The sequence below is a fragment of the Poecilia formosa genome, unplaced genomic scaffold (assembly GCF_000485575.1).
Source record: "Poecilia formosa unplaced genomic scaffold, Poecilia_formosa-5.1.2 Scaffold104, whole genome shotgun sequence".
Lineage (NCBI taxonomy): Eukaryota > Metazoa > Chordata > Actinopteri > Cyprinodontiformes > Poeciliidae > Poecilia > Poecilia formosa.
This window is the reverse complement of record NW_006800043.1, coordinates 804,140-826,520: the sequence shown is the minus strand read 5'-3', so window position 1 is coordinate 826,520 and position 22,381 is coordinate 804,140. Positions and strand designations below refer to the sequence as shown.

The 22,381-nt window shown below is 40.8% G+C and overlaps 1 protein-coding gene across 9 annotated transcripts in view; it reads right to left on the bottom strand.

Moving 5' to 3' along the window:
- Positions 1–22,381, bottom strand: part of znf521 (zinc finger protein 521) — a 114,594-nt gene that overhangs the window by 90,409 nt on the left and 1,804 nt on the right. For 5 of the 9 annotated variants that reach the window (XM_007559374.2, XM_016674965.1, XM_016674959.1 and 2 more), the window contains 2 exons: positions 15,956–16,012; positions 7,099–7,299 (listed from right to left, as the gene is read on the bottom strand). In XM_007559374.2, the coding sequence (XP_007559436.1) occupies positions 7,099–7,299; positions 15,956–16,012 (258 nt within the window). The remainder of the gene's footprint in view (positions 1–7,098; positions 7,300–15,955; positions 16,013–22,381) is intronic. The other 4 variants (XM_016674958.1, XM_016674962.1, XM_016674960.1 and 1 more) reach the window with 2 other exon arrangements.

Sequence of the window (22,381 nt, the reverse complement as noted above, 5' to 3'; positions counted from 1 at the left end):
TGTGTTTGCATGCCTAAGCCTACGACTGATTAAACAAGCACACATGTGAGAGACGGATCTCGCTAGATGAGGTGGATGCGAAGAGTGAGCAAGAGTTGCGGTTGTGGCTATTGTCATTTATGCTTTATAAACTCTTCTCTTCTTATTTTGGATATGCAGCCCAAGCCTGACAAAGACCAATAAATACTTTATACTGTGCATAATGCGTGCTATGTGAAGCACCGGGGGAAGAGAAGAAGGGCGTCCTCACGAGGGCATATGCTTTGAATTCCTAATGACACTCCTGTTAACGTAACTGGCAGTGTTGCAACAGGGAACACACAGGGAGGATGTGCCATGCAGTCAAACATCTACTTTAATACTACCTTTCTATTCCTCTTCTTTTTGTTTTTACCTTCCTGTATCTCCATACCTATTTTTCTTTACCCACACAACACTGACACACAAACACATACATGGCAAAAAAAAAAAAAAAACGAGCCCAATTGTAAGAGCTCACTCTAGCATGAGGTCTCTTTTCAGTGGCTGCGTTGTGCCAGAAGTAGCTATTCTCCCCTGACCGCCTCTCCTCCTTTCAAAGCCTTGTAATCAGTGTGCGCTGCTCTTTGTACTGGGATGTCGCAAGACGCCCCAGCAAAAACACAGCAGAATTTCTGATGAACGGTGGCGGCTCAGAGTTCGGCTAATCAGGTATTGCTCATGTCGCTTTCCTCTTATGTGAGCCCCTTTTGAAGCAAAAAATAAAAATTGACGCACGCTGGCACATTCGTCTCGACAGCCACAAAGCAGCTGTTGGATCAATATGCGAAGTTAGAAGATGGGAAGAAACACAACCAATAAAAGCCTGTTGGAAACAGTTAGTACAAAACATTCACTGACAGAAAGTTCTTCATAGTTGAGGCTATTACTTGATATTTCCATGCTACTGGCCCAAAAACTTGATGCAAGTTCATATAAACACTTTGAAAAATTTGTTGTGGCTTGAAATTGTTTCAAACTGCAAGAAGTCATCTAGCTTTTTTACTATTTTTTAAAATGTTTCATATGTCAAACACATATAGTACAAAGACAACTAGTTCATACAAAATGCACATTTCAAATCATGATAGTTAGCCAAAAAAAGCTATCCAAATCAATCTGGCTCATTGTGAAAGATAGATTAAATCATAAGTTAACTGTGATTAACTCCATATTTTAGGAAAATTAAATTTCCCTGGTCTGACTACTACCTGTGGACTCAGAAAAAACCCAAAGTAGAACCTCCCTGACAGCTTGAAGTAGACCGAAAAATATTCAAATGCAACACATCACACACTGACTTAAAGTAATATGAGAAACAAAGTAATTTCTACAACTTTAGGACTCTAATAAACCATAAAAGCCATCTACAAAAGAAGAAAACCTTCCCCGGAGCGGTCCTCTTTACCAAATTACTCTAAGAACTTATTGATAACTCATCCAGGTGGGCAAAAAGTATGTGGAGTAACATCTAGAGCAAAATCTGAGTCATTTGTCTTAGTTAAAGTCAGTCTTCAATATTTGACATTCAGCAGCAAGAGACTGAGCAAAAACTGAATCTGGACAGGGAGAGTCCTAGAACCAAAACCACTTTTGGCCAGAAAAGAACACAAGCACCCATCTCACTTTCACAGACAATACCCATGCATTTGGAAAGATATCTGTGAGCCAACGTGATCAGAATGATTTTTTTTTTAAAGCTGTCCTCCTGATTACATCTGGCTTAAAACTGTCCTCCTGATTACATCTGGCTTAAAACTAATACAGAAAAAAAAATCATAATGACAGTCAAAAATAGTTATGGTAGTGGGACTGTCAGTGACCGCTTTGCTGCTTCGGGGCTTGGACAACTGCTGCAGCTGACGGAATCATGAACTCTCTATCAGTCAACCTTGAAGAAGATTGTCTGGTCCCCAGTTTGGGACCAGATCAGTTTGTCAGCTCAAGTTTATGTCGCCTACACATCAGGACAGCGGTCAAAGACAGGCCGGTCCAGCTCAACAAACAGCCAATAAGGCAGAATTAAAACAATTCTGTGAACAGTGAGTCAGAATTTCTGCACAGTGATGAAAAGGACTCACTGCCAGTTGCTGACAAGTGTGGCAGAACAAGGGCTAAGTACGTTTTCACACTGGACCAAGTTGGATAGGATTGCTATCCCTTAATAAATGATCGTTTGAAAGCTGCTTTTTGTATTCCCTCGCATTACTTTTGGCAAAGATAACATTTTGTTTGATGACCCGAAACAATGGCTGGTGCCGAAAAAAAGTAAAAAATGGAAGAAATATGTGACGAGACAAATACAGTTCAACAGCCCTATGAGTGTTTCCCATCACAAATAGAGACTTTATCTCTATCCAAACTTTTCCAATCAAATCAGCGTCTTCTGTGTTGTATCGGGATATTATTGTTTCTCACTGAGCATTAGTGTTTCATTTGTATTTTCTCATAAATCTGAAAATGTTTTCTTATTGAAGCTGAATGCATTCTGCAGTGTCTACAGGGATGTGGAAAAAGGGAAATCTGCATAATATAAATCCATATATGGCCCAGTTATCTGTCTTCCCTTTTTTTTTTCTCTCGCACCCTCTCTGATTGATTCCTTTATCTGAGGGAAGCAGAAGACATGCTCTGTTTGCTCGCACAGTGGCCGGCAGGAAAACAGAGAAAGACACTTATTAAAAAGGTCATCTCACAGAGGGTTAAAATAGCAGGGCAAGGATCTCTCATGGGGAGGGGGGGGAGGTGGGCGGCCATGCCCCTCCTCTAGTGAAGGACACAAGAAAAGGTGTTGCTCAGGGGAGCTGGACCCGTAATGAAAGAATAGCCACCAGGCTGACAGCCAGTGTGTGCGCTTGGCTATTCAAATACCATCGGAGAGTCGGGACTGAAGAAATGATGCCGAAAATGCAATCTTTTAAAATCAACTTTGAGCAAGAGGTGTTATTTTTATTTACAGTGTGGGCTTGCTAGTAAACACGTGGAAATGAGAAGAGGTGAAAGGGTCTGAGGGCAGGTTGCACCGACTGCCGTCGCAATCTCATATCTGGCAATATGAACATGTCTTGTACCAACTGAGAGCAAAAGTCAAACTACAGATACTGTTTCTCTTTCTTTGTGAAGTATCTGTAACAATATGAGGTAGTGCAGATAATCCACTGAGTCAGTGTGATACAGAGACAAAGCATTTGTGAAATGTTTTTGGAAAGGCCTGTGGAATAGCTATGCCTCCAGCCTCCTGTCTCCTCCCTAGGGCAGCCTAAAACCCTGTCGGCAGGATGCTGATCCCCACACGGAAACCTGATCTGCAGCCATCCTGGAGCCTGAGGAAAACTCTCCACCCCCACCCCCACAAAACTCCCTTCACTTCTGCCCCGGAGTTAAAGGGGTGCTCTGGGGGAACATTCTTTAAGCCCTGCCCCAGCCAGCTTCCACTCTCAACTCTCTGGAGTAACATTCTTGCAGCCCTGCCCTAGCCTTCACTGGGATCTCCTGGGGAGCATTCCTGAAGCCCTGCCCCAGCCCAAGACGAGCTCCCCGGGGACACATTCCTGCAGCACTTTCTCTCCCTGCTTCCCTCTCCCCTTCTTCTCCCTTGCTCCATTTCTCAGGCTCTCGCCTTCCTCCGCAGTCCAGCATTAGCGCGATCAATACCACCGATCGCATCGGGGACACCAGGCAATCCATACCCATGCGCTCCCTTAGCGCACTGCAGTGGTCACAGCTTAAGTGCATGGAAAGGTGTTACACCTCTGCTAGATGGAGGGAGAGACAATGGCTGCCATTGATCGAAGGTTGCATGTGACATCTTTCTCTGTCCTTCTGTTCGTCGGGCGTGGTCGGCAGGCAGTTCGAAAATGTTTTGACTTTATTTCGTTTGTTTTGTCTCGCAGATGTCATCTTCTTGTTTTTAGATACTAGCATCAGGGTGAAGCTTAATAAGAAACAGAAGCCACATGTGAGGTAATGCCTGCATATATGGCCACATGCAGTTCTAGTAACACACTGTATAGGCCCACGTTCTGTGAGCATGCAAATTTCCAAAATGTGGATTGGTTCCAGTCAAGCTCTGCAATTTGTTTACCAAAAATAAAACATTTGAAATTGTAAAAAAAAACAAAAAAAAAAAAAACGGAGAGTTTAGCAGGTGCTGGTGGTTGATTAGAAAATGGTTCTAATAAAGCATCCATCTGTGAGCAGAGGCTTGATGTAAGGCTGATTAATTGGTCATGGATGTCTACATAATGCCACGTAGGAAATCTTTCGATATTCCTGAGAACACACAAACGAGCGCGCAAACACGCACGCACACACACACACACACATTCAAAGTACTTAGTATGCCATCTAGAAGTTTCTTTTCTCCTGCTGTGTTTGAATACTAATAGAGTGTTTCTGCACAATCACAATACCCTAATGGCAATTAGATTCTTTTGTTTAGTTTCCACAGGGGCCCTTATCCAAACGATGTTTTTTTTTTCTTCCTATCATTGAGCAATTAAGAGTTATTTGTCTGTTAGATTGACATTTACAAAAGATTGGGCTTAATTATAGAAAAAAAATATGACTTTGTCAGTAATGACCACTGTTACATGTGGCAGCGAACAAAAGATTTTCCTTTCATTTAAAACAAAAAGTTGTTTTATATTTCTATTGCATAAAATCCTTTATGTTTTGCCTTTTAAAAGTAAAAAGTATCCAGGCCTTTTGAACTTCCTCATGTTTTGTCTTTGTACAAATGTAAACTTCGGTGCATTTCTGTGGGATTTTTATATGCTTGAAAACATAGTGTCTAGTTGTAAAGTGGAAGGAAAATAACTGGTTTGCAAACTTAAATAATTCTGTTGAAGCTCTATAGCTCTGCCTTCATCCTTGTATCAATTCCTTTAAAACCTTTCCAGATTTGCCCTGTAATTATCTCAATCCAGGTTCACTGACCTGCTTCACTGTTCACCTAAATCATCCTGACATTCTGTCTCTCCCAAGCTTTATTGTAGGGATGGTGTGTTTAGGGTGATGTTATTTTTCCTCAGTGTTCTGCACATAGAACAGGAACAATTGTGGTCTCATCTGACCAGATCACCTTCTTTTACTTGTGTGTCATGTTCCGTACGTTGTGGGTGGAAAAATGCAAACAGAACGTATTTTGCTTCTCTTTTGAAAAAATGACTTAATTTGTGCCAATCATGCATAAAGGCCAAATTTTGTGGAGTGTGTGATCTATAGTTCTCCCATTAAAAGAAGCTGTGAAACTCTGGAGCTCCTCCAGAGTTACCATGAGCCTCTTGGCTGCCTCAGTAAATGATCCTCCCTTTGCCGAGCCTGTCAGTTTAGGTGGATGACCATGTTTTAGTAGAGAGTTTGAGACTAAATTAAACGCGGATGGACTCCATTTATGAGGTTTCTGAAGACATTTGTTTTTACTGGATTTATTTAGGTGTTAGTGCAAAGGGGGACAATTTTTGTCAGTATTTGTCCCGTTAAAAGAAGCTGTGAATCTCTGGAGCTCCTCCAGAGTTACCATGAACCTTGAGACTTTTTATTATAAGTAAAACATTTAAAAGAAGGGTATTATGTACAATCAATATTTTCAGCTTTATGTCAGAGAGAGGCCCAATTTCAAGGCATCAAACTGGAAAGCCAAATTTCTTTTAAGTTATGTTTGATAAATACAGCACACATAAAACAACTGAAAGAAACATAGTTACTTGACTGTTCTATAAAATTGCACTCTCTTCCTGGAAAATACTTCCTCTTTAAAAAAAAAAAAAATACATGTATCCCTTTTATTCCACTTGACAATTATCTATTATTTTGTGTCGGTGTATCACATAATATGCCAATAAAATACATTGAAGTTTGTGGTTGTGAGCTAATGAAAAAAAAAGATCTCAAGGTCAGACAGGCTCATATTCTGGAACATAAATAGCTGAGAGGATGTCACCCATTACAAATTTTCTCAAACACATATTGTTGTGTTTAATGCCAGCGACTCAGCAGGAAAAAAAATAAATTAAAAAATTAAAAAACTGAAAGAAAAAAAAAAAAGGGAACAGTTTTTCTTTAATTTTACACTTTTATGGTACTTTTTTCACACCAGAGGCAGGCCCACAGATATATGTAAGCAAGTCACTTCACATGCAATGAGCATGCAATGCATTTCTGCTTGAAGAAACAACACTGTCAATTTCATACAAACTATGAAGAAAAGGAAAAAAAAAAAACTCAAACACCAGACTTGAGAGTGTTTTGAAGATGATGGAAAATCTTTGTAATGCTCTTGGGATATCTAACCTATAATTTGTGGTTGGCTGACTGTGGGCTGCAAAATGTGAAACCAAACTGCGCACGAATGTAAACAGAACACAGACTAAGCAAAAATTCTCATTTTTCATTAAAGGACAAGTACAAGTTCAAATACTCATGTGCTGCCTTGTGTTGCGTTTTTGAGCGGGCCTCAGATGGCATCTCTCAATTTAGGCCCATCAGGATGTGTAAAGGAGGACAGCAAATCCAGGAGAAGCACATAGAAACCTTCAGTTCACATCATTAGTTCTGTCTGCCACCTTGTCAGTGTATTTATAGTCCTATTCATCCATCAACAGGTCAATGACAGAGTCTGCCAATGGCATCCTTCTTCTTCAGTCCCCCAAGGTATCACTACTGCAGTTTACTAACAGTGGGGCTGACTGGGGGACTTCCTTACAGCGATGTACTGTTTCCAGCTGAGGAGCTGGACCACGCAGCTCCAGATTACAAACATATATGGATTTATGGTGAAACGAGGAAGGCTATGGCCCAGTCTGTAAATAATGTCACAACGATTCACAGAGGCCATATTTGTGTGCCATCTTCCAGCATGTAAGGTGCATATAAATAACATGGCACATGTGCCAAGGCCTTTGTTGGTAGATATTTACCAGTAAAACTAGAAATCTGGTGTTGTGCTCCCCTTAGTGCAGTGTACTAACACACGTAGCGTGGCATATTCTCTATTGAAGGCACAGAGCGAGAGTGGGAGTGGGAGAAGAGCTGAGTGGCAGAGTGGAGGGGAGGCTCGGTGGGCTGAACGTTGTTTACCTGTCAGCTGGCATTGATTAATCTTGTGTTCGGTGAGATCGCTCAGCGACTCGAACACCTGCCGGCAGCTGTCGCAGCTGTGCAGCGCAGGCTCCTCGTCCTCCTCTTCTCCCTCCTCTCCTTCCTCTGGAGAGAGCAGCCTCTTCCTCAGATGCCCGGCCTCACCATCCTCCGCCACCCTCTCGAGGGCGCACTCTGGATCTACGGAGCCACAGGAAATGACAGTACCACATAGTCAGAAGGGTGACCCGCACAGTGAGGTACTACAGCTTCCTCTGGGTGACAATAAAATGGATTTCTAGACTCTGGATTTAATAAAAACAATAATAAAAGCTGTAATAAAAATGCAGGTTCAATTTGAACCTCTGTAACTCAACCATTCGTGCCATAACAGAAGTGTTGGGCAGGTGGAGTGAGAAAAATACAAGCAGAGAAGTTGGCACACACTCGTATCTAACACACAAACACACACTCTTGTTATTAGAAATGGTTTTACGTTGTGTTTGCCCTGCTTCACCCAAGCAAAACTTTAGTATATGAAACTAGACTGATGGGAATATGTGCAGTTAATAAATCTGGGATTGCAGTTTTTGGCTGGACCAAAGACATATGAAATTTCACCAAGCGAGTGCTGAACTGCTTCAAACAGCATCAGACAAAGACAGGACTGTGAAAATTCGGAGCGCGGCTTGGTTTTAAAAAAAAAAAAAAATGCAAAAACCGAGATTGTTGTGCATTAGATTGTCGTCACAACACACTTGCTTAAATTATTCAGCCTTGCTCGCAGGCAGCCGCGGGTCGTGCACATCAATATTCTTCAATCCATCTGCAGTTTTGTCTCTTGTTGTCTTTGTGCCGCAGCATCGCCAAGGGTAAGCCACCGACTACCCTGAGCCAGGACTAGAAACCATCTTTCAAATTACTCGCCAAATCTGTATTTCTCGCTATCATGAAGAAAAATCTTTAAGCCAATCTGATTAAAAGACAGCACCCTCAGACAAACAGTGTTGTCAACCGGGTTGTGTTTTGTCGGGGAGAAGAACCTTTGCACTTTACCAGCAGCCATTTTAAGCCCCACTGATGAAAGTGTTCTTCTGCTTGTCTGGAAACTCTGCAGGGGAACATTAGGTGAAAGCCAGTTTTCTTTTTTTTTTTTTTTCTTTCATCCAGCAAACTGTTAACAGCACCTGAGGGCAAAGAGTGTGTGGCACCGACATGCACAGGTGTGGGCGTTCATATATTGGGTTGTACAGGAACCATTTTAAGACCTCCTTCTCTTATATTGTGAAATTCCTCTAGGAAAGGCGTTCCAGAACTCATCAAGGCCACCCAGGATTTTTCCTTTCCCCCACTTGCGCCAAGTATTGATGTAACATCACACCCTCCATTGTCCTTCCCTCTTGGCGACGGAGGCTCTCGGAACATGCCCTCTAAAAATATCAGTGCCGTGGTCCCAGGTGGGACCATGCAGAACAGAACAGAAGGTGTTTCAAGAAAATGAAAATCCCAACCCAATCCTCGCAGACGCAGGCCTTTCTTGCTCCTGGGAAAACACTTCTGACTGAGGCCAAAAGCCACACAATATAGACTTATGATTCATCCACACATGCAGAGACTGCATTTGTAGTATAAACTGAAAACTGAACACTTTATATATTTTTTTTTCTCACAGGCAGCTTGCGGAGAAGGTTATGACTTGTGATGTTTTTTTCCCCAAAATCTATTCATGAATCATTCACTTATTTAATATTACTGTCTCATTCTGTCAGGGAAAACTACTGATGACTCTATTTTAGCATTTTACAGTAAGCAGTTCTATGTTTAAAGATGTTCACATTTTTTCACACTATTACCAAAAACTCCATGTAATTTGTTAGAATTTTTTTTTAACTCTACCAAACCAAAGTAGGAGATGACTGCACAGCAAAAACAATATTCTACCTATTTTTCTTGGAAAGAAAAATCGCTGAAAAGTATTATTTGTCAATGCTTTGCAGGAACAACAGTCACCACAGTCATTGCAACTCTTTGGGGGAATTTAGTTACCAGATTTTCCCATCTACAAACCTCGATTGGATTTAGGACTGGATTTTGACTGAGTCCGTGTAACACGGTAACCTGTTTTAGCAATGTGCTGGATCTGCACTGTCCTGGATAAGTTCGTACATCTAGCTGATATCACCATATAATTGTGAAACTGCTATTTCTGTTTGATAATCAGTGGAAAAATGGAATAGAGAGAAATACTTGAATAATAATAATAATTTAAAAAAAACAGACCACATGAATATCTTCATGTATGTGCGAGTCTGAAATAACTTCAATTGTTGTTCCCTTCTTTTAGGTGACAGGTTTCAGCTGTGACTCCTGGATAGGCTTGTAAGACAGATAAGAATGACTTCTAGTGTGCCAGTGTGAGGAGTGTCTGGAAGTACAAACTCCAACAAGGAACTGCTGGTGAGTTTGAAACTGGAAGTTGATGTTGAGTATGTATGTTTTTCAGGGGTGGTGGTGGGGGTTGAGGTTACAGGGCAAGGTCACGTCCAACCCAGGGATTAAAGAGCCACATCAATACTGAGGTTCCTGTGCCTCTGGGCCTCATACAGTAATCCATCAGATCAGGACATCCTCTTCTACCAGTCTCTGCAGGCTGGACAGTCGATCAATACCGGCATGCTTGGAATGGCTGACAATCATATGCCGAATACTGGGGGAAGATGTGCAACATTTTCAGGTTTTTATATATATCAGAGTAACATCTGTGTTGATTTTTAGAATCAAAATTACACGATTGGTGCAGAAGGACAACAGGGCAGACCATTTTCTGGTCTGATCCATATTTAGATAAAAAGCAGTTCAAAGAAGGATAATAGCTGTAACTAAGAAATTATTCATGTGGGGGTGGGGTGTCAGGGCCACAGGGGGATAATGAAGAGCTCACCAAAAAGATTTCTACAGATGAATTTCCAATCTTTACCAAACTAAAAGCACATTAATCCTGGGCTCATAAAATGTGGGGATCTGAATGGATATTGACATCTTTACAGCTATGTAATATCGCACTGAATCCAAAATCCATCAATCATGCGCACACTTGTGGTGCCTGGTGACATTTATCATGCCACAACTTTCATCTTTGAGACTTCAGGAGTCTCTTGGACCCCCCACCCTTATATTATTGAATATTTCTGCTCTTAAATATTTATAACCTTTTAATTGATATTCTCCTTTCTGCTCCATTAGCCCCACTGGGGATCTGAGGTCCCTGGCAGGGAAGCTCCACCATTGTCTGGCCCACACACTGAGACAGGTGGAGACACTGACCACAGGGAAAGAGGAAGGGCAAGAACCCACAGGAATGGAGTGGGAAAAACTACATAAGGGAATAAAATGAGTAGGCATGGGATGGTTATTGGTATGAAGTTACAGAAAAGTTTATTGTATATTGTAGCAGTGCTACAGTTTTTCGTCATAATGTTCCAATGGTATAAAGTTAGTTTTATTTAGACAGAGAAACCGATACAATGGCTAGAGGTGTTTCTGGTTGTGTAGAGCTTAAAGTAGTACAGCACTGTCTTTCCTCCATCAATTGCTGCACACTGCTGGTCAGCTGGCTGAAAGACTATTCCTATACTTCCTCTTTGCTTTCAAGTAGAACAAATATTTGAAACAAGGATTGGCTAAGCAACCAACTACAGCTGACCACACAAACTGACAGCTGATATTAGCTTTTTGTATTCATGCAACTAAATGAAAATAGGTACAATATTTTTTTTTATAATTAAAGCTATTATTATTATTATTATTATTATTATTATTATTATTAGTAGTAGGATCTGTATTAAAAATAATTTAATGTAATAAATTATTTTGATAATTTTAAATAGGGTAAAACACAAAAACATAAAAGAAAAAAAATAAAATTGCACCAATACATACATTTATTTCACATTGTTATAAACCTGACAGATTTAGGTGTAAAAACAAACAAAAAAACAACATAATTCAACAAAGATGGTGGTTTCTGATAAAAATGAGACTGGGATCTTTCAAAAGAAAGTTCAATGCTGAAAAAAAAACAAAACAAAAAACAAAAACAAAAAAAACATAAATTTTTAACATACACCTTATTAAAAAGTATTTGGTGAAAAATATTTTTTTGGCATTACGGAGATAAAACCATTCTTATAATTGCAAGACCATATTCTTGCATGTTTCCACTGGTAATTTGGTCATTTCTTATTGAGATTGGAAGGCATCCGTGTCGTCACCGCAATTTTTATTACCGATTAATGATTCTCATACATACATAAAATTGATATGCACTACAGTAAAAAAAAAACTAATTATATGAATGCTAAAATTAATATTGTTATATCTGTTATATAACAATACTAATGTTATATCAGTCAAACATTTTCAATTCTTTCTGATATACATAAAGCAATTAGGTCAGATGAAACATTTAGTTTCAAACGTCTGTGTTATAATCCATTCACACAGCATTGTAGTATGTTTATCATACTGTAAGGATTTCAGTCTCATGCCTGAAAATGTGACACAAAGCTTCAGTGAAGGCTGTACTCAACAGAATCCTAATCAGAAAAGTTAAACTCTGAATAAGATCTTTCGCTTTAACCTCTTGGGACAGAATTGTGTCTGACCCCAAGCGAAAAGGTTAGGCAAAAGCATCAAGATCCTAAAACAAGGAAAAGATTCATGGATGTTTTGTTTTAATTTTGCATTCATCCAAACTTAGGCACAACATACAAAGAAGAATAAAATCACCAAGGGCTGTGTTCTCATGCCTGAAGAGAAAGAAGCATGTTGGCCTCAATCAGACTAAAACCCTGATGGAGCGTTCTTTGTGCAATGAAAGAACGTGGTGTCAAAAACATCATTACCAGTGCACCGATCCGCTCATTCCCCCCCCCTTCCATCGTTTTCAAGAAATCCTCGTCTCACGACTCCCCTCCCCACCCCCCCACCCGTCTCCCTCCCTGGCAAACCACCCTGCAACCACCCACCCCCAAGTTCAAATTAAGAATTTATTTTAACCAGTGAGCAGCTTCTGTCGACACGTGTCGGCGGGCCTGATCAAAGGTGAGCGCACTTCTTTATCAGAGTGAGGGAGGCTGTCAGAAATAGGAGGACATTAAGATTGAATAACCTTCACAGGCTTGCCGGTACCTCATTATTTAAAAATCTAAAACTTCTGCTGAGCACCCAACATATATAGGTCACACCACATTCTAATGCCACATGTGCCTCTGAGTGTACCCTCCTCTGTGTGGATGGGATTTAGAGGACTCATTCCCCCCCATCATTAAAGAACATCATCATCCAGGCGATGAAGCTGCAAGCTTGGAACTTGCGGGATTCTTAGCGTTTGTTAGGAGTTTACTTATATAGAAAGACTGTAGAGGTGAAGATGTAGGGAGGAAGTTGGGGGGGTGGGAGGAGTTCTTATGGTTGATGTGTGAGGTTTTACCCGCCCCCAGTCCTCCAAGTTCTTATTAAAGGACAGCTTAATATTCAGATGCGAGGAAATGTAAAAGTAGAATGGCAAAGGTGTTCGTCAAGAGCTGTTTCTCTAACCGTTCTGAACACATCACAATTTGGGTTTATTATTTAGCACAAAAAAAAGAAGAAAAATTGCCGTACATTTTCCCAAAAAAAAAAAAAAAAAAAAAACATTATGATGCACGCTGAGCTGAGATGAAAGTGATACAGATCTCAAACAATTACAATATGGTGAGAACAAACAATGAAGACAACGCAGAGAGAGACAGACAGCGAGAGAACGCTGACTGACGGAAGCGCAGGTACACAATCGGCATCATCCACCAGTAAAACCTGAGCGCTCAGAAGAGATAGAAGCGTACAAAGAAAGAGGGGGGAAATCAAAGCAGCTGAATGAGAAACAACATTTGAACATACCGAATGCTCTTTCTCTTTCCGTCTTACCAACTCCCTCACTGGGAGTGATAATATTGAACAGAGCGCCTTGCCATGCCATTAGTGCAGGAAAACATCAAAGGAAATGAATAATAGAGAGTATGATTTTCTGAAGTGGTGGAGTGAAAGAGTCCCTTCCTCTTCCTGCTGTAGTGAGCCCTGCAGTACATTGATCTGTGGGCAGCCGGAACCTAAGCAGAGCCAGAGTCTCCAACGCCGCACAATGACACCACACTACTCTGAACATGCACTACAGCACCTAGCCAAGACTACAGATCTCTACAACTGTTCTCAGCCACCTTCCTTTGACAGAGGTGAAACGATCTTACAGGGGGGAAAACAAAAAAAGCCATATCAGTCTCACTTCACCAAGAACAAGTAAGCAAGAAAAAAATAATGTATGTAAAGGCGGGAAAACAAGGACAAAGCATGTGGCATAATTGCATACAGGCTGTACAATGGTACAGCCAAGCTGCAGATCTTAAGCCGCCCCAGACTCTCTTGGTAAGAAAAAAAAAAAAAAAAAAAAGCATACTGCCTCATTAAATCTCAGACATCAAGCTGTTCCTGCCTCTCTGTACTATACATTTTAGTGTCTATCTGTTAGAGGAGTCTCTTTTGTTAGAATTTATCCTTTGCTTCTGCTACTAATCAAATATGAATGAGAGCCAAGATGCAGGACTTGCAGCAAGCTTGCAGAGTCACAAAAGTCCACAACTTACAGTGGCAGGTCTTGAAACCCTGTCTGATTAAGCTATCGGCTTGTCAGAAGTCAAACAGCTTTTGTGGGACTGTCCATCAACGTGCCAGACGGGGAAAAATCAGGTGAGCCCTTTCTGTTGCTTTTCGACTTGATGTTTTTCAGCTGTAAGTTGGAGCGACCGCTGTTTGATTACCTGTGTCGAAACATTTTTAAAGTTGCGGGTGACGGCTTTGACAGCAACTTAAAAGTTTTCCACTCGAAACGGCTCATTTTCTCATTGACCGTCCGTCAATCCATGCACAAAATAAATCAGTCAGATGAAGTCAAATGAGGAAAGTGAGAAATTAATTTGTGCGCCCTCCTGATTTCTCCACAGGCAGACATCGATCATGCAGCGGCTGTCTCCCCTCACTCTGGAGATAGAAGCGGTGGAGGGACGGTGAGAGGGGAGATTCGTGTGTCTGAGGGGGTCGTTGTAATCAGGCACACTCATTAGCTCTGCCTTGGCTCTGGATGACAGGAGATCTCTGAGGCAAGTTAGTCTCTTATGTCCAGGGTTAGGAAGGGGGAAAAGTAGCTCCTTTTCACAAAAGAACCAACTGATACTTATCAATACAGGAGTAAAAAAAAAAAAAAAAAAAAGACTGGGACAATAATGGTGCTTTCTATGTGGTGGCAACAATCAAAGCGATATAATCAGGTTCCACAAATTAGAATCTGTTTTAAAGAAACGATTCTCAGCAGAAATATCCAGATCAGGTTTGGTCACATTTTAATCTTAAACTGGAATGGACCAAATGCAGTCCAAGCTCATAAAACAAAGTTCGAAATGCTTTATAACAACAGGGACAATGCACATACAAACGTGTGCAGTGTAGAATTATCCACTTCCGCTTAAATCAGTGTTTTATATTTCAAATTTGGGGTTATCAAGTGCAATTCAGACTTATCCAGAAAACTGAATTAATCTTTAAGCTTAATCCCAATAGTAAACTTTAAAGCAGATGTTAACATTAGCATTGTTAGGTGCCATTGGTTACTCACACATAGTATTCTTAGAGTGTTTAAAAATAAGATTGTTTGTACACGTTTTAATGTTTATGACACTGAGTACTCAAAATTCTATCAGATAAATACTGATGAAGGCTTTTAATGCTTCTGAAACCAAGTATTGCCAAACCAACGGTGTACGTTTGCCAGTCAACTTTGTCAACACAACAGAAAGCTCAAAAACTGCTGCCTGTCTTACTTGAAAACGAAAATCAACAAATACACAACGATCACCGTCATATCTGGGGTCAATTTAATTAAATGATATAAAGTTACTTGATCACAAGCTGAGAGCAAGTGGATAGAGGTTGGCAAGGAATACTGTGGCGATATCGCAAGATCTTGTGGCATGAGATCTCTTTACACCAGAACTCCTTAGACATAAAAGTTTTAAAAAGATCAAACATAGCTGAGCCAAGCAAGTATTTATAGTGCTGCACACAGCCTTAGTGTTTTGCACAGGAGCACTCAGAGAGCTATGGGTAAATGCCGGACTAATGTGGCAGCCTAGGTGTACTCGTGGTCCCCAGCCTGCTGGGCAAAACCATCCATATCGGGTTTAAAATAACCACGCCTGAGACTTAACCTTTACCAGAGACAAATGAAATGAAAATATACTGTGTGGTGCATCAGAAGCAGACTTCATTCATAGGGGGCTTTCTGCTAGCCTGACCTGAATTACCGCTCTGTTCCTGGAGGGCCACTGTGAATGGCACGCATGGAGACAGGACACATTCATCTGCGAAGCTCTATTTTACATCATACAGAGGGGCTGGGAAACAAAGAGTGTAAAAAAAAAAAGAAAAAAAAAAAGACAGCGAGAACACACAGAAACACAAGGACGGCTATGGGCACACTGGCATGCATGCATGCATGCAGACCCGGCGTACACACACACATACACACAAGACGATGCATCACCGCCCTTTCCCTTTCTCTTGTGGAAAACACATGCAACCATACAGTTTACGCCATGAAAACCGTAAAAAACAGGAAACCTCATACTTTTTCATCAGTCTTGTCCAAACTAAGGTTTTACAGACAGACAGACACACGCACACGCACACACACACACACAAACACACGCATACAGACACATGATCCACTTTCCAGCCGAAAATGATGAAATATGAAATGGAGCATTACCGCTTGGAATGGCAGTCTGCCCAGGACTGTGCTGGTCCTCTGTCACATTGTCTTCTACTGCCAGAAAAAAAAAAAGAAAAGAAAAAAAAAAAGAAAAAAGAAAAAGAGAAGAGGGGGGGAATGGAAGGAAAGAAACAGTTAACAGTGAAAAACAACTTTGACAAATTGAGATTTTTGATTCTTTTTCTTCTATATGGAAACTAAAAGAGCTTTCAGATGCTCTCGATGGCTCAACCTGTGGTTTGGGAATCCACACAAGCCTTTCAAGTGTAGGAGCTCTGGCAAAAAGGCAAACAGCCACACACGTAAATAACATATTGGACTAGTTAATGACGTGATGAATTATAAACGTCTCCCTTGGAATGCCTCCCCGATATCAACATCGACTAAGTCAGAGAAAAAAAATGTAAAAAAATACCTTGATGACTACATTAGTAAGACAACTAAGCAGCATGCTAGTTTAACAAATTAGACGGAAGAGCAGATTCCAGTGCACAGAAATCAAAATGCACATGCTAAAAGTATCACCAGTTTCCTTGCCGATACCGATTGTTGGCTTCCCTTAAGGTCCGATCTAACTACTTCCTTTACCTGTAACACATCAAAAATAAATATTTGCTACAGGTCCATTTATGGAAGTAGCAGTTTTGATTCTATTAAAAAAGAAAAATGGTACAAGGAAATTTCTGTATTCAGTAAAGTACCTTAGTCTGTTTTTATTAAACTTTTTTATTAAACATTTTTATTTATTGTATTTGATATAAACGTTATTAAACTTAAGCTTTTGATGCATCAAATAAATAGGTATAAAAACATTTCCGGATTTGATCACTGGCCAGACCTGATAAAGGGAAAAGTAGCCGATTCCTCTCTCTGGTCAATTTATTGGTGTATCTCTGTTATTATGAAATACCCAGTTAAGCTTCAGTTTCTGTGTCATAACTGTCAAAGCAGCAGCAAAGTGCTTTTACTCTAACAGGGAGGGTGACGATACAGAGATAGCTTGATGGAGACTCTGCTCATTAGGTGCATGGCAACTAAGTCACTTTTGACTTTTTGACAACAACACAAGCGTTGGAAAAGCATGACTTGTGTTTAGTTAAAGGCAGAACCTTTTTAAATTGGAGCCTTTTTAGAGCTGGAGAGACTTTCTTGTGGCATGTCAAGCACAAGAAACGAAATGGATTTTAACAGCAGGAAGAGAACAAAAGAGTCTCCCACCTGTTCTATGTAAAATGAGGGTCTCACTGAGGACTTCATACGCCTCTGCGTTCCACCCCTGCAGTTGAAATGCATTCTCCATTATGTCCTTTCTTTCTAGCCTTTGATTTTCTTGGGCAAAGAGGAAGGGAGTTGAAGCGGGGGGTGTGGGGGGACTGACAGGACCTCCCAGTAGGGGAGTATGGCAGTGACTGCCAAAGCAGAAATTGGCGCACTTTTAAAATTGCACAAAATATCCTGTACTTTGCATAATTAAGATGGGGATCCTATGGTGGCAGAAGCTTTTTCCACAGGGGAGTAAGAGTCCGTGTCAAGCGGGGTGACAAACATCAGTGGAAAAATGAAGAGGAGAGTCGAGCTGCTTTTTTTGCGAGACACAAAACAGCAGAAGATGTCTGTTTTCTTGCCAGTCCATGATGACTTCCAGAAAATAACCATTTACATGCCTGTAATGCTCTTTTTGGAAAGACTTCCTTCAACGCATCCATGTGCTGCATATGGAAAATATGCAAAACAACAGGTCAAAAGTCAGGCAATTAATTAGCTCAATCAATTAAAAATGGTGACATGGTCCTAGTTGGACACCACTGCGGTAGTGCGTCCCCTCAGAACCGCTGTTTCAGCCTTCGGAGAAAACTTGTCCTGTTAAAGGAGGCCTCTGTGACTGACGCCCTGAGAGTTTAATGAGTTTCTGTAGCACTGTTGAGCGCCTTGCATCTCGGATCATTTAAATGGGCTACAGATAGGGGGTCCTAATAAATCCCCTGCCGTTCTATCAGAGAATGATGGCGGGAGCTAGAGTTTTTGTTTTGATTACCGTCACTGTTGGCGAGATGAGGGAGCTCAGGCAGAAAATTCTATCTTACAATGCCATAAGAACTTAAACATTACTGCAGTTTGCGATGATTTGTCACCACGGTGAACTTATTAAAAGTTTTGCCATTTAAAGTAAACAACTTCCACCGCCACGCAAACGCTTTTCTCATTTGTACCTGGCTGCTTGATAATTAATAGCCAGCTTGGAGCGATCGCGAAGGGTAAGCTGTCAAGTAAAGGGATGTTTTTTAACAAGCTGGACTATGATTAACAAAGAGAACCGAGCAAATATAACTAACAGAGGCTTTTTAATTAATGTGTTCTTAAGCTTATGATTGGCTTGTAATGACTTGAGTAAAACTTAGTTCACAGTATTGTAGGCGCATCGCTGCTATCAGTTAATTAATGTTTGACAAGGTACAGTGTATCACTCAGGCGACGTCAGGCTGCAATCATTGTGCTACGCATTGTTGATACAGCATTGAGCACACTTGGGACAATTTGGCCAAAGAACCTTTAATTTTTTTTTTTTTAAATTGCAGCAGGAAAAAAAGCAGATCTGCAACACTTAACATACTGACCATAAACACATGTAACGGTTGTTAAATAGCCTTAAGATATTTTCAATGTTGTTGTTTTTTTTATCTGATATGTAAAAAAAAAAAAAAAAATGAAATAAAACAAGACAAATGCAGAGAAAAATACCCTGGAAAAGGTCCAAAAAGCACTTATTTAAAATACCCAAATGGAAGAAAAGAATATCAGAACGTGTAAGACAATAGATTTAGGAGTGTGTGTGTGTGTGTGTGTGTGTGTGTGTGTGTGTGTGTGTAAGCACACACAGATGTACGAATAGAGAATATGTTTTATGCTCTTTTTCCACAAGTGTGCCCACATACTTGTGCCTGTAAGCCTTTGTATGGTGTGTGTTGGGGGTGAGCTACTCGCAGACATTTAAACAGCCCCGAAGTGTGTTCCTGGATATGCGTGACTCATCTGCTTGGTTACAGCCAGCGAGGACGATACAGTGCCGAACACAATGGCTGTGTAATCCGCCCTGACTGACCGGGAAGGAGACGCTCGCCACGGGGAGTACAACTCAATTTAGCTCGGGTCAAGAGGTCAACCCTCCTCAATTAGGGCCGGGGAGAAGGGAGGGAGGAGGACACGCACTGCACATGAATAACTTTCTTAATGAGCATTATTTGAACTGGTGATTAGTGTCATAAATAATTTGCTGCAGAAAAGCATGTTGATTGTGTTGCATAACATTTGTAGTCCTTCGCATATTGTTTCACGTATTGTGTGAAACAAATTGCACAAAAAAAAGGAAACCACCCCATTTGTGCCAGTTCTTTTTGTTTTTTGTTTTTTTTCTAAATCTCATGAATCAATAATCTCATTATGCATGTTGTGCAAATTCAGCTTCCAGAAAATATTAATGCCATTCATCCTCATACTATTATATCAGAAACAGCAGTGGTACGAATCAGTCACTGTCTCTGACTCAGAAGTGTGTCTCCATGTGGCAGACAAGCCATGACAACAAGAGCGACACATGCCACGGAAAAAGGACAGATATCGGCCAGCTCCCGCGACACCCGGGTCCAACACACTCAGCCGCACGTCAAGAACACTGACAGGCGTGCTAATGGGATTTTTTTCCATGGCTTCATCATAATTTCCTTAATGATAATTCTAAACCATATTTTTGTGTCACATTAGAAAAGCGTTAATGGGTGTTATGCCACAGATCATTAATTGTGAACGGACTGAAATTTAAAGCAGCTGAGGATGACGCAACTGCTAAGAATGTAAGGAAATATGAGAAATGTTATTTAAAAAAAATACAGTGCATTTCTGCATCTTAATTACAATAGTCGTTTGTGACAATCCACAGTAAACATTTTACATGCGTTACATGAGTTTGGAAGTTATTTCAAACTAAAATAATTAACATTAGTGACATTTTTGTTCCATGATTCTACAGAATATGTGATGATAGGAGGGCCCTGCTTCTCATACCTACTTGAGTTCACTTGTGAAATCTAAAAAAAAACAAAAAAAACAATAATTTTATTAGAAACAGTGTTTGCTGTTTTTGAACATTTTTCTTCGACTTACTATTTTTTGAAAAAACATTATTTTTTTATGTAAGACTGAGCGTTTGAGTCGATTGATTCACGCAGACACTGAAACATTTCTGATCTGTTTCAGTATTCACAAATCAGACACATGAAGAATTCATTAGCGGCCAAGATAATGCGTTTCTTTTTCCTGTGACTACAGAACGCCAATCCTCCAGAGTTCACTCGCGTGGCAGCAGATTTCTGCTTCTAAAAAAGCATCAAATATTTAAGGTGTACATGACACAGGCCTGATTTCAGGACAATCGCTACACTCGCAGTAAATGGTGCGGAAAATGCATTTATACATGCAAACGACAGACCTGGAAACTTCTCTCCCTCAGCCAATGAACGGGTGAATGCTGGGAGTGTCGTTTGTGCTCGGAATAAAAATGTCAACCCAGGCTGACATTATTCAGGAAGCACTGTAGGACAGACGACGTGGCAGTGGTCGTGCAGGATTCAGGAGCGAGATCGTCCTTCCCTTACTGCTCACTGAGTGCTGACCCAAAGCCACTGCGCATCAAAACAAAATTACAATGTGCCTACAGTTGAGAAACGTGGAAGGCTCGGGATTGAGTAAATGTCAGCAGCCGGGGTGAAGTGTTTGCATATAAGCGAATGATGTATGGTCTCGTCCTGTGCCATTTATTCCCCCAAGCAATAACGTAGCCGGATCTGTCTCTCAGACTTAATTGAAACGGGACTTGTAATGTTGCCCTTTTCCTCGATGGGACCAAAAAACATAACCTCTGACTCCCACAAGCCGCCAAGACTGAGAAAGTGGGTATGCATGTGGAGGAGGTGGAGGGCTACACAAGGAGGGGGGCGAGGGGTGGACAGCAAAAAAAAAAAAAAAAAGGAATAGTGCCAACTGTCATAGCATTATTTTGTCATCTCTTCTACAGACACACCACGTCTGTGGTATCCATAAACATTATGCCCGCATCTTTCATTTGCACCTGTTTATTCTGCACTCTGCCGGACAACGCGTTCTTTATGAGCACATTGACCGCTGCCCTAAAACAACACTCTCAAAAAGTGAAACCTGAACTCTGAAACCATGCAGCTATTCAGACACAGGCTCACACATGTCTGCAAGGGACAGGAATATACGGGAGGGTAAAAGCACAAATATAAAATTAGACTTTCCGAAACACAAGTCTACAAATAAGACGCTCGTTTTGGTCGTTTTGAAAACGGTGTGAAAGAGTGAAACAATTTAAGGAAATGACAAGTTAAATTATTATGTACATCTGTATGAGTGCATCTCAATCCCCGAGGACAGACATAGACAAAGAACAATAAATAACATCTGCCTGGCCTGGCTTGGGTCTGATCCAAAAAAACAGTGAAATGTCTCTGACGTATCGCTGCACTTCTGCCTCGGCTAAGGCAGTGGAAATGAAGACGCAAAAGTAACAGCCCTTTTTTTTGGTTTTTTTTTTCTCCCCCCTCTCCCCCCAATTTCAATTTTCGGTGACAACGACAAATACAAACAATGTCATCACTCTGACTTCATTTGCATGCTGATTTGCTCACTCCACATCCCTTCTCTGTCTCACACGTCGATGTGCACAAATCTAAACAGATGTTCTCCTGAATATTTTCGCACACACTTGTAGAATGCTGGCAGCAGACAATTATGCTTAAAAGACATTTGTTTTAAGGATAACCAATGTCACACCACCTAGCGAAAAAAAAGAAAGAAGAAAAGACGAAGAAGAGAAACTAGTCAGTGCCGATTGTTTTCGAGAAAATAGGAGCACATTTGCATGGAGTTGTTTACTGCAAAACGGAGACGATTTTTGAAAAAGATGTGCGTGCACTCAAGTTTCCATTTCTCTCCTGGGCATTGATTTAAAATGGTGGCTGCATGAATGTACTACCACAAGACCATGTAATCTTCCTTTGAGAGGAAGACTTCCGAGAAAGGAAAGAAAAAACGGGGGGAGAGAATGGAAGAAAGAAGGGGGAAAAGAGGGTCTACAGACCACAAGCTGAGAAAGTGAAATTGTGGACAATTATTTGCTGAGCAAAATACAATGCCTGCCAGATGAACTGGAGCTCAAACTCCAAAACTCAGCAGAACCCCCCTTACACACACACACACTAAATATGTAAATATGCAACTCAGAAAAGTCATGTGTGAAGAGCGTGTGTGCATATTGCTCTGTGTTGCTGTCTCTATTTCACTTTCCCTCCCCCCTTTCTCACTCAGTGACAAATGGTGGATCAAATTGCAAACCATTGCAACTGTGTA